The 13716-nt window shown below is 38.8% G+C and overlaps 1 protein-coding gene across 1 annotated transcript; it reads left to right on the forward strand.

Annotated features, from left to right (window-relative positions):
* Positions 1-5051: 5051 nt before the first annotated feature.
* LOC146570569 (stomatin-like) lies at positions 5052-13641 on the forward strand. Its single transcript, XM_085279077.1, has 7 exons — positions 5052-5258; positions 6597-6706; positions 6948-7020; positions 9853-9935; positions 10079-10282; positions 11590-11724; positions 12278-13641. Exons 1-7 carry the CDS (start codon positions 5198-5200, stop codon positions 12464-12466), a joined length of 855 nt encoding a protein of 284 aa, XP_085135203.1. The 5' UTR covers positions 5052-5197; the 3' UTR covers positions 12467-13641.
* The last annotated feature ends 75 nt before the right edge of the window (positions 13642-13716 follow it).

A 13716-nucleotide genomic window follows, 5' to 3' on the forward strand; every position in this document is an offset into this window, starting at 1 on the left:
TTGCATTCAAACATAAAACAACTGATGCCCCAATGGGTATATAAATAGCTGGAAACAAGTTGAAATACTTTATTCTGACTGGATCAGACAGTGAAATTATTCTTTATGGAAAAATATAATGACTGCTGTCTAGTCATGTTATTAATCCAAAGCCGTTTTCATTTGCTCATCAGTGTTATTCCTGAGATATATTGACATAAACTACATAAATATCCATATATCAATAAGAGGATCCTCTGTACAGTGAGGTCTATAGCAATTCTCCTGTGCAGTGCGTCAGACAAACTATGCTCTGCTTTCAGTTTTTTTCTGTTTGTGCTGCACCAGCCTATGTTTGACGCCTCAGTTTGTATTGTAACAACTTGTCAGCTGTTTTTGTAGTCATATATCTGCCCATTCACTTCTACATCCAGCACATTTTTTTGTCATAACAGTTCACTCACTGCTCTGTGTGGCTGCCTGCTAATAGTGACACAGTGGATGAGGAACCACCTCAATGACCCCTAGTGGTCAATTATTAAATCGCTTACCAAACGTCTCTAGTCTTATACTTTTGCCTTATACTTTTGTTTATTTTTATTTGAAGAAAACAGTGCTACTAGGATCAAATGTAACATTTCCAGACAAGTTTTAAAAAAAAAAACATTTATTTACACCTGCTACTTTTCATTTTGGATAAAGTCTGCAGGATGCTGATGTGGCTCTCTGTAATTTATAATTGATCACATTTCTTTGTACTGTGATACATCAAACTAGCTAATGTTAGCCCTATCTAGACACTTCAAGTACTTGTGTGGACTATTTGGATCCTAATTGATTCTTTTGTTCACCTTAATCCCCATCGGCATGAAGCTGAACCTCCATTATTGGCTAAGAAAAGGAGAGACTGAGAAATGGGCAGATAGAGCATGAAGAGAGATAGTTAGGGATGAGGAAAGATAACGAGGAGGACAAAGTACCCTGTAGGATTAGCAAAAAGGGTGGATAATAGGGAGCAAGTCTGGCTGCAGATAGAATAGCCTATCAAGTGAGAGTGAAAATGGGGGAAGGATTGGAAATGAGCGAATCATATGCTGTAACTTATCCTCCCAGTTCACCAGAGACCAAAGACACTTTGGTTTCAGCTGCAGGAAGCCCGAAGCCCAGGTAGCCTCGGGGAGATGGAGGGGTATTTTTTCACACATGAGAGGGTCTTAGCTGTACCTAACTGGCCACATTGGCCACCAGTCTTGTACACTGGTCCCAGCTTGGTGCTTTGTCAATGTGCTGTGACTAATCCAGGAGGGGTTCCACATTTTCTCTCACCCTAATTAAAAGAGGATTAGGTGAGGTGGAGCTCTAGACCACTGCAACATGCACAGCCACCATCCCTTAGTTTTCCCCAGGATAATTGCACTTTGCCTGGGTTTTCTGTGCATGCCACCACCTGAACTCAACAACCAGCTCTGTCACTAAAATGATTGGTGTTAATACTGAAGGAGCTTACAAATAAGGATTGATCCAAAAGAAAAAAAATACACTAGCACTTCGTCAACTGGTGTCTACATATGGTCTATACGCTCTAAATCTGCTCCAATTTTGTATTTCATTACTGACTGTAAAATTTAATCCTGATGGCTTTATCTTCATTTGTGCATGTTCTGTAGGGATCTGTAAAGGGATTTAAAATACCGTGGCCTATTAATTTTTCCTCAAAATACCGTTTTCTTTGATAATTATTAATTCTGATTTAGAGCAAAAGAAAAGAAAAAAATCCCAGTTTTGATGCATTCACATCCTTCAACATTTCATTATTGAACTCGTAGGTGTAGCAGTGTTAAAATGAATATAAAGATAATAAAATAAAGTAAGCAAACTTCAGTGCCAAATTCAGGATTAACTGCATAAAGATAATGATTCTTTCAGCCACAGATTATATCAGAAGTGTTCTGTGGATAAAACCTTTTCCAATTATTTGGTGGCTTGTGCAGTCTAGTCTTTTTTTTTATTTGTTTGTGTTTTGGTTTTTTTTAGGATTTATTTTTGCCTTTTAATATTATTATAACATAAAAATAGAGCTTACAGGAAAGGACTCAAACCTGGGCCCCTGCAATAGTCTTTTGGTACATAGGTAGTCTTCCAGCCTACAGAGACTGACCAACTCTCATGTTTAGTATTCAACAGGTTTTTATGGTTGCTTTTTTTTTTAACCTGTAAATCAATCTCATGTCATTTTGAAGCATGTCTTACTTTCTAAAATGCCTCTGGAGGCAACAGTAACAAGTAGAGAGGAGGCTTACTGGAGAAGCTGTAATCAGGTATTTACAGATGTGCCCTTGGCAGAAATGTTCTCCATTGATGAAAGAACAATGCCAAAACACTGGAACACTTGAACCACGTCAGGTGGAGGACTCTAAATAGCTAAATAGCTAAACAGGTGTGCCTTTATCAGGTACACCTGTTTAGCTTCTTGATAACTGCTGCTTGGGCTTACAGAGAATGATCCAAACAATAGAAGATTGAAAAAACACTGCCTGGTTTGATGACTGTCGATTTTTACTGCAACAGTTGGGTGTTGGATCAGAACTTGGTGTAAACAGCATACAAGTATGGATCCATCCTGTCTTGTATCAACAATTCAGGCTGCTGGTGGTTTAAATGGTATGGCAGACTTTGGGCCACTTTTTATCAATTGAGCATTATTTAGACACCACAGCCTGCCTAAGTATTGGTGTTGACCACGTCAGTTCCTTTCAAACCACAGTGTACACATTTTCTGATGGTTGTTCCCAGAAGGATAACACAAAGCTACTGCAGTCAAATAGCAGATCTTAACCCAATAGAGCATCTTTGGGATTTTATGGAACAGGAGATTCACATGCACAGCCAACAAATCTGCCGCAACTGTGTGACGCTATCATGTCAACGTGGAATGAAATCTCTGACTGCTGTCGCATAAATTCACTGAAAATATTTCATTGCCTGGGTTATTAATGGAAGCTACTTTCAGTTGTTAGCATTACCCTCGACAGTAGCCTGTAAATAGCAGGTTAATTTAAATAGGCTCCAGCTGCCACACTGAGTAGACCAGGGGTGTCAAACTCAAATACACAGTGGGCCAAAATTTAAAACTGGAACAAAGTCGCGAGCTAACGTTAATATTTATTGAAAAAAAAATCTTCCTCCAGATTTAAGAATGAATCTTTTCTTATGGACTCAAATAAGTTTTGCTGGAAAACTGAATATGGAACAAGCAAAGCTTAATACTAAACAATATATATATTAGCTGTATAATACCAGTAGGCCAGCTCTAACAGTAATTTGGTATGGCTTCGCGGGCCAAATGTAATTAGGCTGCGGGCCAAATTTGGCCCACGGGCCAGAGTTTGACACCTATGGAGTAGACTGTTACTTCCACTACATTTTTTGTATGTGAGGAAGCCATAAGAAAGTCAACCTTGCTGATCTTTCTTTAACCTCATGAGGCGGTGCAGACTACATAATGTTTTTAAGCTCATTTGCAGTTGAATTGTCTGACAAGGTCTATTGGTGTATCAGACCATCTTAAATAAAAAATGTGAGCTCCAAGCACTGAGCTCAATGTCTCACTTAAAGGTTCTGCCATTTTTTTTAAATATTCAACTCATCTCATCTCAGCTTCAGATGCCAACACCTACATGCACATTTTTAAGTCAAGCACATATTTGTGACATCATTAATGCTATATATTAGGCTTCAAAATGTAAGCAAACAGTATAATATTGGAAATACAGTATAAATATTGGGTCAAATATGCTTTGGACTCAAAAGTTAAGTATTAGCTTTTGGTGGTCACAGGATACTTTGATCTGTGTGAAAGTCTAGAATATGAGAAATTTTTTTGTTTCAAACCAGAGGCGATGCTTATACATCTAGTATAAATATCTCCCCATCGAACTGAACACATTCAGTTTGACTTGACATGTTTTGTTTCTTTTAATGAGACTTCAGTAGGGATAAGAATGACAAAGTCAGGACAGATCAATCAAATTAGTTTTACAAGTCTTGAGCCACTCCTCACATCTTTATATTTTGCTTCCAAGGACCTATAATTTGTTGTAATTTTTTTCTTATTTATTCCTATTAATTTTTAAGCAATGTTTTTTCAGACTCTAAAATGTTTCTTTTGAAATTAAACCAGTAGAAAACAAAAGAAAAAGTGTCGGGCATAAAATACTTTCTACAGCAGATAAACACAATCTGAAGGTCTTACAGAAGGGCATTAGGGAAAAGATTGTATCGGTATGCCAAATTGCACAAGAACTCGACCAAATATTAGCAGGTCTTATTGAGTGATGAATCCAAACTTGACATTTTTGGTTCAGATCATTGTTGACATGTACATAAGAGGTCAGGAAAGAGGTGCAATAGTGAGCGTCTACATCAATCTGTAAAACGCAAAGAGGTCCTGTGATGTAATTCATTTAAAGCCTATGGTGTTTGGGGACCTTGATAAAATTGATAATATTGAATGCAGAAAAGTACTCTTAGATTTTGATCCACTATGCAATGCCTTCATTTTTTTCAGTGCGACAGTCCCAAACACATTGTCAGTGCAGTGAAAACATACCTGGATAGAAGAAACTCACAATGGAAGTCGATGATGGATTGGCCTCCCCAGAGCGCGGAACTCAACATTACTGGCATCATCTTGACAGAAAAATTTAAAAAAGGAAGTCAACATCCAAAGGAGAGCTCTGAATGTCCAAGAAACTAGGAGAACTATTCCTGAAGACCACTTAGAGAAAATACTGGAAAGCTTTCCTGAGAAAGTTCAGACTGTGAAGAATGACTGTGGTCACACCAAATATTGACTTTCAAGGTAATTAGAACAAACTGTGTTCACCTTATACTCTGTTTGTTTTGCCGCATATATTTAAACATTTCTTAGCAAAACATTAAGAAATGAGAAGTGACTCCAGACGTTTGTATAGCATGAACAATAGTGAACTTCCTCGTTCTCTTCTCCGGGTGGTTTTTCCAATGTTTTCTACAGTTATGGGGTCTTCCAGGACGTGGGGTGGAGCTGGTCTCAGCCACGCCCCCTTGCGTCAGATTACTGCAAGTAAAAACTTGGGTAAACGTCACCTCGCACTAACTGGCTGTCGCCCATAGTGAATCAATATATCGCTATCATTTCCTGCTGTCACTGTTAGTTATTTATTATTTGGCCGGGACTATGGCTGACGACAACGAAGATGCTGAAATGAAACGAGCCCGAAGTCGCGAACGGCAGTTAGGTAACGGCTGCTTAATTTTCTACGCCTTTTACTGATAGCTGGACAGAGATGGCTTCATAAAGTCAGTGAACTTTGGCCCAGCCGAGTTATTTGGCTTTTTTTTTAAGTCGGCACTTAGCTGAAAGTTTTACTTTTAGATTAGCGTGAAATTTCTAATTAAATGTTGGTAGAAGTACATATTTTTTTTAGTGATCATTACTTAAAAAACGAGCTAGCTAGCTCTGACCGTTAATAAGCCGTTAATAAGTTCCACTCACACCTTAACCGTCCAGTAATGTTTTACAAGACAGTAGCGTTCAAGAAACAGTATTAAACCACGTAACATACATGTTAATTACTGTAAAAAAAAACACAAAAAAAAAATTATTGTAAGTTAAGTATAAGCCGTTCATGGCATTCTGACTTCTAATTTTGTCTGTTGAATGGATTGACAGAAGTAGAGAGCTGATTTCTTAATTTGTTTGCGTTACATGTTTCAGGTTATCAGCAAATTTTCAGATTAGATAAAGAAAATCACAGCAAACGCAAAATGCACTTTCCATTTATGTATTAAGGGGGAAAAGCCATCCAAACCCTACCTGTCCTATGTAAAAAAGGAATTGCCACCTAAACCTAGTAACTGATTGTGCCACTCTTAGAATCAAGAACTGCAGTCAGGTGTTTGGATGACTGGCCACATGTGTTTCACACAAAAAAAGCCTTTTTGTTCAGCATTGTGTTTTTTCCTTGGCACTCTTGCTGATATCCTTCTTATTGTTGATTCATGAATACTGTTCGTTAGATGTTGTTTTATATTCTGTTGTGACCTCGTAGATGAATCGTTGATGTGCTCTTCCAGTAAATTTGGTAGGCAGCCTCTTCCTGGGAAGATTTATTAACATTACGAGTTCTCTCCATTCATTGATAGCGTCTTTCAAAATGGTTTGCTGGAGTACCAAAGCTTTAGAAATGGAGCACTTTCCAGAGTGATAGATTGTCAATTACTTTGTTTCTTTAGATTGTGGCATGTTGCATTGTTTTTTTGTTTTTTTTTAGATCTTTTAGCTTACCTGCTTTGTCAGACAGGTTCTATTTAAGGGATTTCTTGATTCAACTATTTGAAAGGCTGAAAGGGGGCAATTACCTTTTCACATAGGGCCAAATAGATTAGGATTTTTCCCTTCCATTTTACCTTTGAAAAATAAAATAAATAAAAATAAAATCTAAAATATAATTTCTTAGCATCTAGAAGAATATACATGCAGATATGTCCAAATATACAAGATTCACTATGCATTAATATATTCTCATAGTTGGTACAAACCAGTTGAAATCATGCTGTCTGTCTTCTTTCCCCAGCTTTGGAGAACCCAAACACTGACATTGGCTTTTGTGGCAGGATTCTGGTTGGGCTCGCCCTCATTTTCCTGCTGATTACTCTGCCCATCTCCATATGGATGTGTATTGTGGTCAGCTACTTAAATTACAGTGCTATTTGTTTTATTTTAGAAACACCTTTTAAAAGCTGGTGACGCATGGTTGTTTACCATTCACCCAGATAAAATGCATCTTTACTTTACAGGAAAACTCATTTCTTTTTAAAAGTAGCATGCATAAGAATACCTCCATATCTAGCTGCAAGAAAAAGAAATTACTCATACTTACTTACATATTATATATGACCTTGGGGTTGTTTTTCTCTGTATACAGATTGTGAAGGAGTACCAGCGAGCTATTATTTTTCGCCTGGGGCGCCTTTTGTCAGGAGGAGCCAAAGGACCAGGTAAGAAGTCATGTTTTATTTCTTTTTCTCTTTTTATTACACCATCGTGTTTTTTTTTAAATAGTCATCTAAATATACAGTTCCTTTATTGAAATGTTAGTAGTCTTTAACTCATAGATAATATATTTTTCATGCTCAGCTGTGGTTGCATGGATCATCATTCAAATGTCCTGACATTTCTTTGCAAATGTCAGTTGTTGGACATTTGTTTAAGTGTTTCAGTGGCTCACTTTTAGCTACCGTAATACAGAGCTGCTTCAAATGGGCGGGAGGAGAACAAGCACTAGTCAGTGTCCTGTTACCAGCGATTTAGATTGTCCGTTATTTTAGATGCAGTCAATAAATTTAATATTGATTACTGCTTTTATTGGCAGACTTAATGACATCAGTTGCTATCAGCTGAGCTTTAAATTGGAGGGGTTTTTTCTTGCATTAAATTCAGACAAACAGTGTAGGAAACTTACCCATCGTCACACAGCTGACCACAGTCACTGGACTGATTGACCTAAACATAATTTTTTCATATATGATGTGTATTGTTGAGTTACATTTTTTTCCACCCTTTGTTTTGTAGAGCACACCAGTTGTTTGGTTGCGGTTACTTTACTACAAAAACCTCTAATTCTATCAGTCTGCAAGGGAGCGCAAAAAGTTACATAATGTATATCCAAGTGTCATTACAGTGTGGTTGTTAAAATGCCGACGTGAAGAAAGTACTGATTAGATGTATGATCCGTTTTGTTCATATAGCAAAGTATTGGGCAAATTATGCACCCTGATGATGGCACCAGATGACAAAAAGAGTCATGAAATCACAGAAGCAATTGCTGTTGATTCTCGGGGCATATTAATGCGTGTACCAAATTTCATGGAAATCCACTTAATGTTTTTTTAAACAACTCGACTCAAAGTCGCAGAAGCCAACTTCATTTTGGGGGATCACAGAAACATTACCATGCATCATCTGGTAACCAAATGTAGTGCCAATTCCTCCAGTAAATCCTGAGGATTTCTCATTTGGGGGGGGGGGGCACGTAATGTGTGTTACTTACTATTTTGTGACAGTCCATAGTGTAGTTTTTGAGACACTGATTGACAGTCCAATATTTGTGTTGTTAAAACCATGAAAAAAAAAACCATAGGAAGAATCAAAGAGAAGCATGGGGGCAGTGGGTCCTGTTGTGTTGTGTTTACAAGAGCGTTTTCTTCCTGCTGTTGGGCAGAATGACACAAGGCATGTCATAGCTAAAAATTAAAATGTGATTTTTTTGGTAGGCTTTATAGCAACAAGACCACAGACAAAGTGGGCATGGGTGCAGGTTCACTCAGGCCCCACACAGGGGCCCGAGGGAACCTGCACCCACAGAGCTGTTCAAGCGCTACAGCATATTTTTCTGAATGCCTTATCCATGCGATCAGTTATGTAACTTGTGTTTTGAATGGCAGCAGATTTGTTAGAAGCATAGAAGTAAAAAATACAGACTCCCACGAGGTACAATTTGCATACACCTCACAACTCACTGTCTCTTTATCTTTGATTTCTTGTTGTACTAGATCTAAAAACCAAGCAGTGTCCTCTCAAAATGCTGAAACGTGGCTCCTCAGAGAGCCCCGGGCTTGAGTTTATGACAACATGGGGTTAATAATAGCACCTGCAACCTGCAACTCTTGGCTTCTCTATCTACGGGCTCACAAAGAAAGTGTCACGGAAAAGAGGGACCCAGGCGCGGTTCTTGCTCACAGAAACACAGTGCGTTTATTTACAGTGAAACAGATAAGTCCAACAATCCATTCAAAAGTGCAATTTTCCAATCGTGCTCGTCCCTTGCTCCCAGTGCGTTCCGTGTAGTAACTCCCTTAGTGTGTGTGCTCCCCAACTCGCTTCTCCGCTCGCCCCTCCTGGAGGAAGAAGGAAAATCCAGCGTTAGCCACACGCTAGCCGAATAACACACTCACACTGCTCGCACAGACTATACCAGTTCGGAGTAATAATCCCACGTCGACTGTCGCCGCGAGTCCAGGTTAAATACCCCTTTCTAGCCTGGAGGAATGATTACCAACCACTGGTCAGGTAATCAGCTGCAGGTGGGCCGGCAACAGCGAAGAGGGACTCCCAATGACGACAGTCGCCAGGACACGCCTCTCCCACGGCGTGCACTTCCGTAAACAACCCCGAGGGCCAGGGAGGGAGAAGCAAACACATATACAGAAAACATAAACACAAGCAGGGTCGTCCGGAAAGGGCCGTCCGACCGTGACAGAAAGTTTACTGTAAAATCTTTCATTCTGCCTGAAACTGAGATTTTTATCGATAAACATGCTTATGTGCATCACAAGATGTTTTTCAGACTGTATTAGACCAACTGGGACCTTTTTACTTGTCTGACTGAGAGTGCTTCAGATTTCATGGTGGAAGTGGCACAGGGAGACTGTTGTTATCATCATTGCCCCTCCTGAACAGATGTCTGTGATCTCACCATTTAAATTTACAATATCTTGACAGGAATGGCATCCAACCACTCTCTATCCGGTGTGGTGTTAATGTTTGCTAAATGATTGCACACCTAGCACATGTCTATTTCACTAGTATTGTTTGATGCACTAATTCAATCATAGTGACTTGAAACAGGCTAATGAAAGCTGCAAATATCCACGGCTTTGCCTTGCTGTCAGTACAGCTGCAGTCTCATAAAGCGAGAGCTTGACTTGGCCTCCTGCCAGGATCTCATTCATCCTGGTCTTTTCAAACATTTGTGAGGAAGCTTCCTCATTATTGTGTTTACTGTAGCGTTAGTCTTTGTTGAAACTATTTGCATTCTTGTGATTTCACAGGCTTGTTCTTCGTCTTGCCGTGCACTGACAGTTTTATTAATGTGGACATGCGCACCGTCACCTTTAACATCCCACCACAAGAGGTACGACATGCACCCTTCCAGTTACATTAAGCAGATCACTTTCACTGGAATTCAGCTCATGTAATAATAACTGTGCGTAGTTATTTTATTTGTAGTTTTTTAGCTTATTACACAGTATTGTGTAAACACTGTTCTTCTCTCAGGTTTTGACCAGAGACTCTGTGGCAGTGTGTGTTGATGCCCTGGTCTACTACCGGGTCCAGAATCCTACTCTGGCCGTGGCTAATGTCAGTAATGCAGATGCTGCTACGCAGCTTTTGGCCCAAACCACCCTGAGGAATGTTCTGAGTAACAAGAACCTGGCAGAGATTCTGTCTGACTGTGAACACATTGCACATTTTATGCAGGTAAACTCCTTCAGCTTTTCTCTTAGCTGTAACTGTGACCCCAAAACATGCAAGAAATAATTATATACTTCCAAAATTTACTTCTTTTTTTTTTTTTTTTTACATCGTTTACATTGTCCAATAAGCCTTTGAGCTGTCACTCTAAGGGTGTGTCCAAGGGTATGACCTTACACATTTGTTATATGTGGTATATCCAAAAGGTATTCCCTCATCTCTGTGAAGTCCTTCTGTCTCTATTGGCTCATTGTTAAGGCATTTTGAGATGCCATCTTGCTCTGAGCCTTGTTTACCAGGTGCATAATGCAGCTGTCACCCGAACTGTGTGTTACTGTTAAACTAACAAACTGCTGTAAACTGAGTGAAGCTTAGCTAATCCCATGTTTCTATGACGAGTCCAGCTTTTAGTTTGCTTTAGAATTTAATTATTTATTTTTTCCATTAAACTTTTACTTCCAGTTTATGCTGAGCTGCTGTAAATGATTAAATATTTATTTCTAATTCAGAGTCACAGAGACAGTGATCAGGAGGTACTTCAGGAAGTGGACAAATGTCTGTGACCACACCTCTTACTCGCTGAATTCAGCAATGCCGTTGGATTGTTTAGCTGGGTTTGGCCTGCGCCTCTTACGTCCACTTAAGGGAAATCTCACTGCTTCAGCTTAACAAGACATTTTGGACAATTCTATGCTTTCAACTTTGTAGGAATAGCCTGGGGAAAGACCTTTTTTGTTACATACTGTGCCCTAGTATACAAAGCAAAGTCCACAAAGGCATGGTTGGATGAATTTTGTGTTGAAGAAGCTGACTGAAAGTCCACTGAATACCACTGGGATGAACTAGAATGGAGTTTGTGAGCCAGGCCCCTTTGTCTAACACTGGTGTCTGACCTTACAAATGCTCTTCTGGATGAATGGGCAAAAATTCCCACTGGTAAATCTTTGTAGCAGTAACAGCTTCCACTCTCAGAAGAGTTGTATAATCATAGTATGATCAACAATGACCAATAGACACTTTTTCATGAATTCTTTTGCTCATAAAATGTAAAAATAGACATGCAGTGTGTGACAGTGTGTAGATGTAAAATGTGTGTCTGTTTCTCTGCTTTGTGAGAGAAACGTGTCACCACTGTCAGCTCCATCTGCTGGACAGTTCTGAAAAATGTAAAACTTTGAAAGATGAGGGACATCCTTCTCATTCATTTAAAAACTTTGCGATAAAATCTATTGTTGTTGAGGGTTTTTTAAACATACGTTCTATTTTTACAGATGTGGTACTACAAACGGTATATTGCATGGCTGTCTCCTCAGGTCACTCTGGACAATGCCACAGATGACTGGGGAATCAAAGTGGAGCGGGTGGAGATCAAAGATGTGAAACTGCCCCCTCAGCTACTGAGAGCCATGGCATCTGAGGCTGAGGCCACCCGTGAGGCCCGAGCCAAGGTAAGGCGGTTCTACATCTCCATATCACTGTCTAAACACAAGTCTTTTAAGGGAAATGTCTTCGAGGACCATCTGAGAGACGAAATGCTGCAAATTAGCAGCAACTGAATTTCAAAATAAGATCAAGTGGATTGTCTGGCCATTCATTTCCTAATGTGTGGGAAACACTGACCTATTTTGAAAGTATTCAAATAGCACTCAGCTTTTTGCCTTCCAGTTTCCTGTGTCCTTCTTTTGCATTTATCGATTGTTGTTATTTTTCTACACTTCAATTTCATAAAAAGGAGAAAAAAGTAACATTGGGAGATTTATGTAGTTTGTAAGGTTACATACTGGTCTAATCCTTTTAAACAATAGGTTATTGGAGATTTTAAAAATTGGTTTAAAGGAGATTTACAAATAAAACAAGAAATCTATCGCAACCCAGAAAAAAGGAATTCTGCAAGATTTTGTAATAAGAATAGTCGTAACTGTGGGTGTAGAGGCTTCTTCCACTGGGCTGTGAGATCAAGGCGCTCTTTTCATTTTCTTCCCTCCTGTTTCTCCTCTTAAGGTGATCGCAGCAGAGGGGGAGATGAGCGCATCGCGGGCGTTGAAGGAGGCGTCCCTGGTGATTGCAGAGTCTCCGTCAGCCCTGCAGCTGCGCTACCTTCAGACCCTGAACACCATCGCTGAAGAGAAGAACTCCACCATCATTTTGGCACTTCCACTGGAGATTTTGCCGAAATTCGTCAATACATGAGAAAGTGTCTAAAAAAAAGAAAAGAAATGCACATACTCCCAGCATGCATCACTGAGCACATATACATGTGTAATCAACTTCATTGCCTCACCGTCATTACATCTGACAGCAGCCAGCTTATTTTCACATAGGTTTAATTTATAACTTCTTTTTATTTTTTTCCAACTTTATAATCAAAGAAAAAAAGTGACACAATCTAGGGTATCATCTCCTAGCCCACAGGCCTTCTTTGAGAATTTACCCTTTATTACAAACCTGTGAAATTTAGCATATTCTCTGTTTATCAGAGCTGGAGTTGAATATTTGCTTTGCCTCAGGTGCTCTGGCAGCTGAGCGGGTAGCTTGAGCCAGCAGTGGCAATGCCCCGCAGTCATCTTGGTGTGTTTGCCAATAAATGACCACTGATTCAATATATTATATAACATATATATAATAATATGTAGTATGAGTTTTTAGTCTTAGCATAACCTTTAACTTGAAGTTTTATTTATTTAATTGAGTTTTCTTTAGTTTTTGTTTTAAGTTGTTTATTTATTTATTTATTTGCAAGTTTGTTCATTTAAAGCTTCAGAAAGTGTCCAAGTATCAGGAAGCTGAAAAAATGAGTTATAATTGATCATATTCTTTCTTTCAGCGTGTAAATATTTAAACATGTTTGAATTTATATATTGTGAAAATGACACGTTCTGTTTTAATCTGTTGTTCTGCTTTCCTACTTTTAACATAAGTGTTTGGACTGTTTGACCAAGAAGTGATTTTTGCCTACAGCCACATGTTGTTGTTGCCACACAGAAGATTTCTTTGTTAGGAAAGGGAAAGGTTGTTCGATTTTACTTTAGTAAGTCGTATAGGTTTCTGTTGTGGTAACAATAGTGACATTTAGGGAATTTTGATACATATGGAAACACAACCAGTGGACAACACTGTGCTGCTGTGTTCTCTAAAGACTGTTTGATTGATTGTTGTCCAGTTTACCAGTTTTCATTGTAATTTAAATGAATTTGTTTCTGTAAAAAAAAACCTCAGACACATGAATAACTTTTTGAAGTTTCATTCAGGATTAATGCCTGTGTTTGCTTTGTTGTTGTTTGTAGCACACATTCTTTTGTGCAGTATGATTTGATATGATTTTATTTTGAGTTAAGTGTATATGACTAAATAAATCTGAAAGCATGTTTGTGTTGATTTTTTTTCTTTCAGGTCAGTGTGAGAAGTTAAGTGTTTGTAAAAGCAGAGGCAGAAAACAGCTG

The sequence above is a fragment of the Mchenga conophoros genome, linkage group LG7, assembly GCF_057382185.1.
Source record: "Mchenga conophoros isolate Kocher_MC1m ecotype Shallow Benthic linkage group LG7, M_conophoros_male_GT1.1, whole genome shotgun sequence".
NCBI lineage: Eukaryota > Metazoa > Chordata > Actinopteri > Cichliformes > Cichlidae > Mchenga > Mchenga conophoros.

Excerpts from the sequence above, each read along its gene's own strand:
- LOC146570569 (XM_085279077.1), top strand. The coding sequence starts at position 5,198 with ATGGCTGACGACAACGAAGATGCTGAAATGAAACGAGCCCGAAGTCGC. Across the intron at positions 5,259-6,596 it reads AAGTCGCGAACGGCAGTTAG|CTTTGGAGAACCCAAACACT; the intron begins GTAACGGCTGCT and ends TTCTTTCCCCAG. Across the intron at positions 11,725-12,277 it reads CCCGTGAGGCCCGAGCCAAG|GTGATCGCAGCAGAGGGGGA; the intron begins GTAAGGCGGTTC and ends TCTCCTCTTAAG.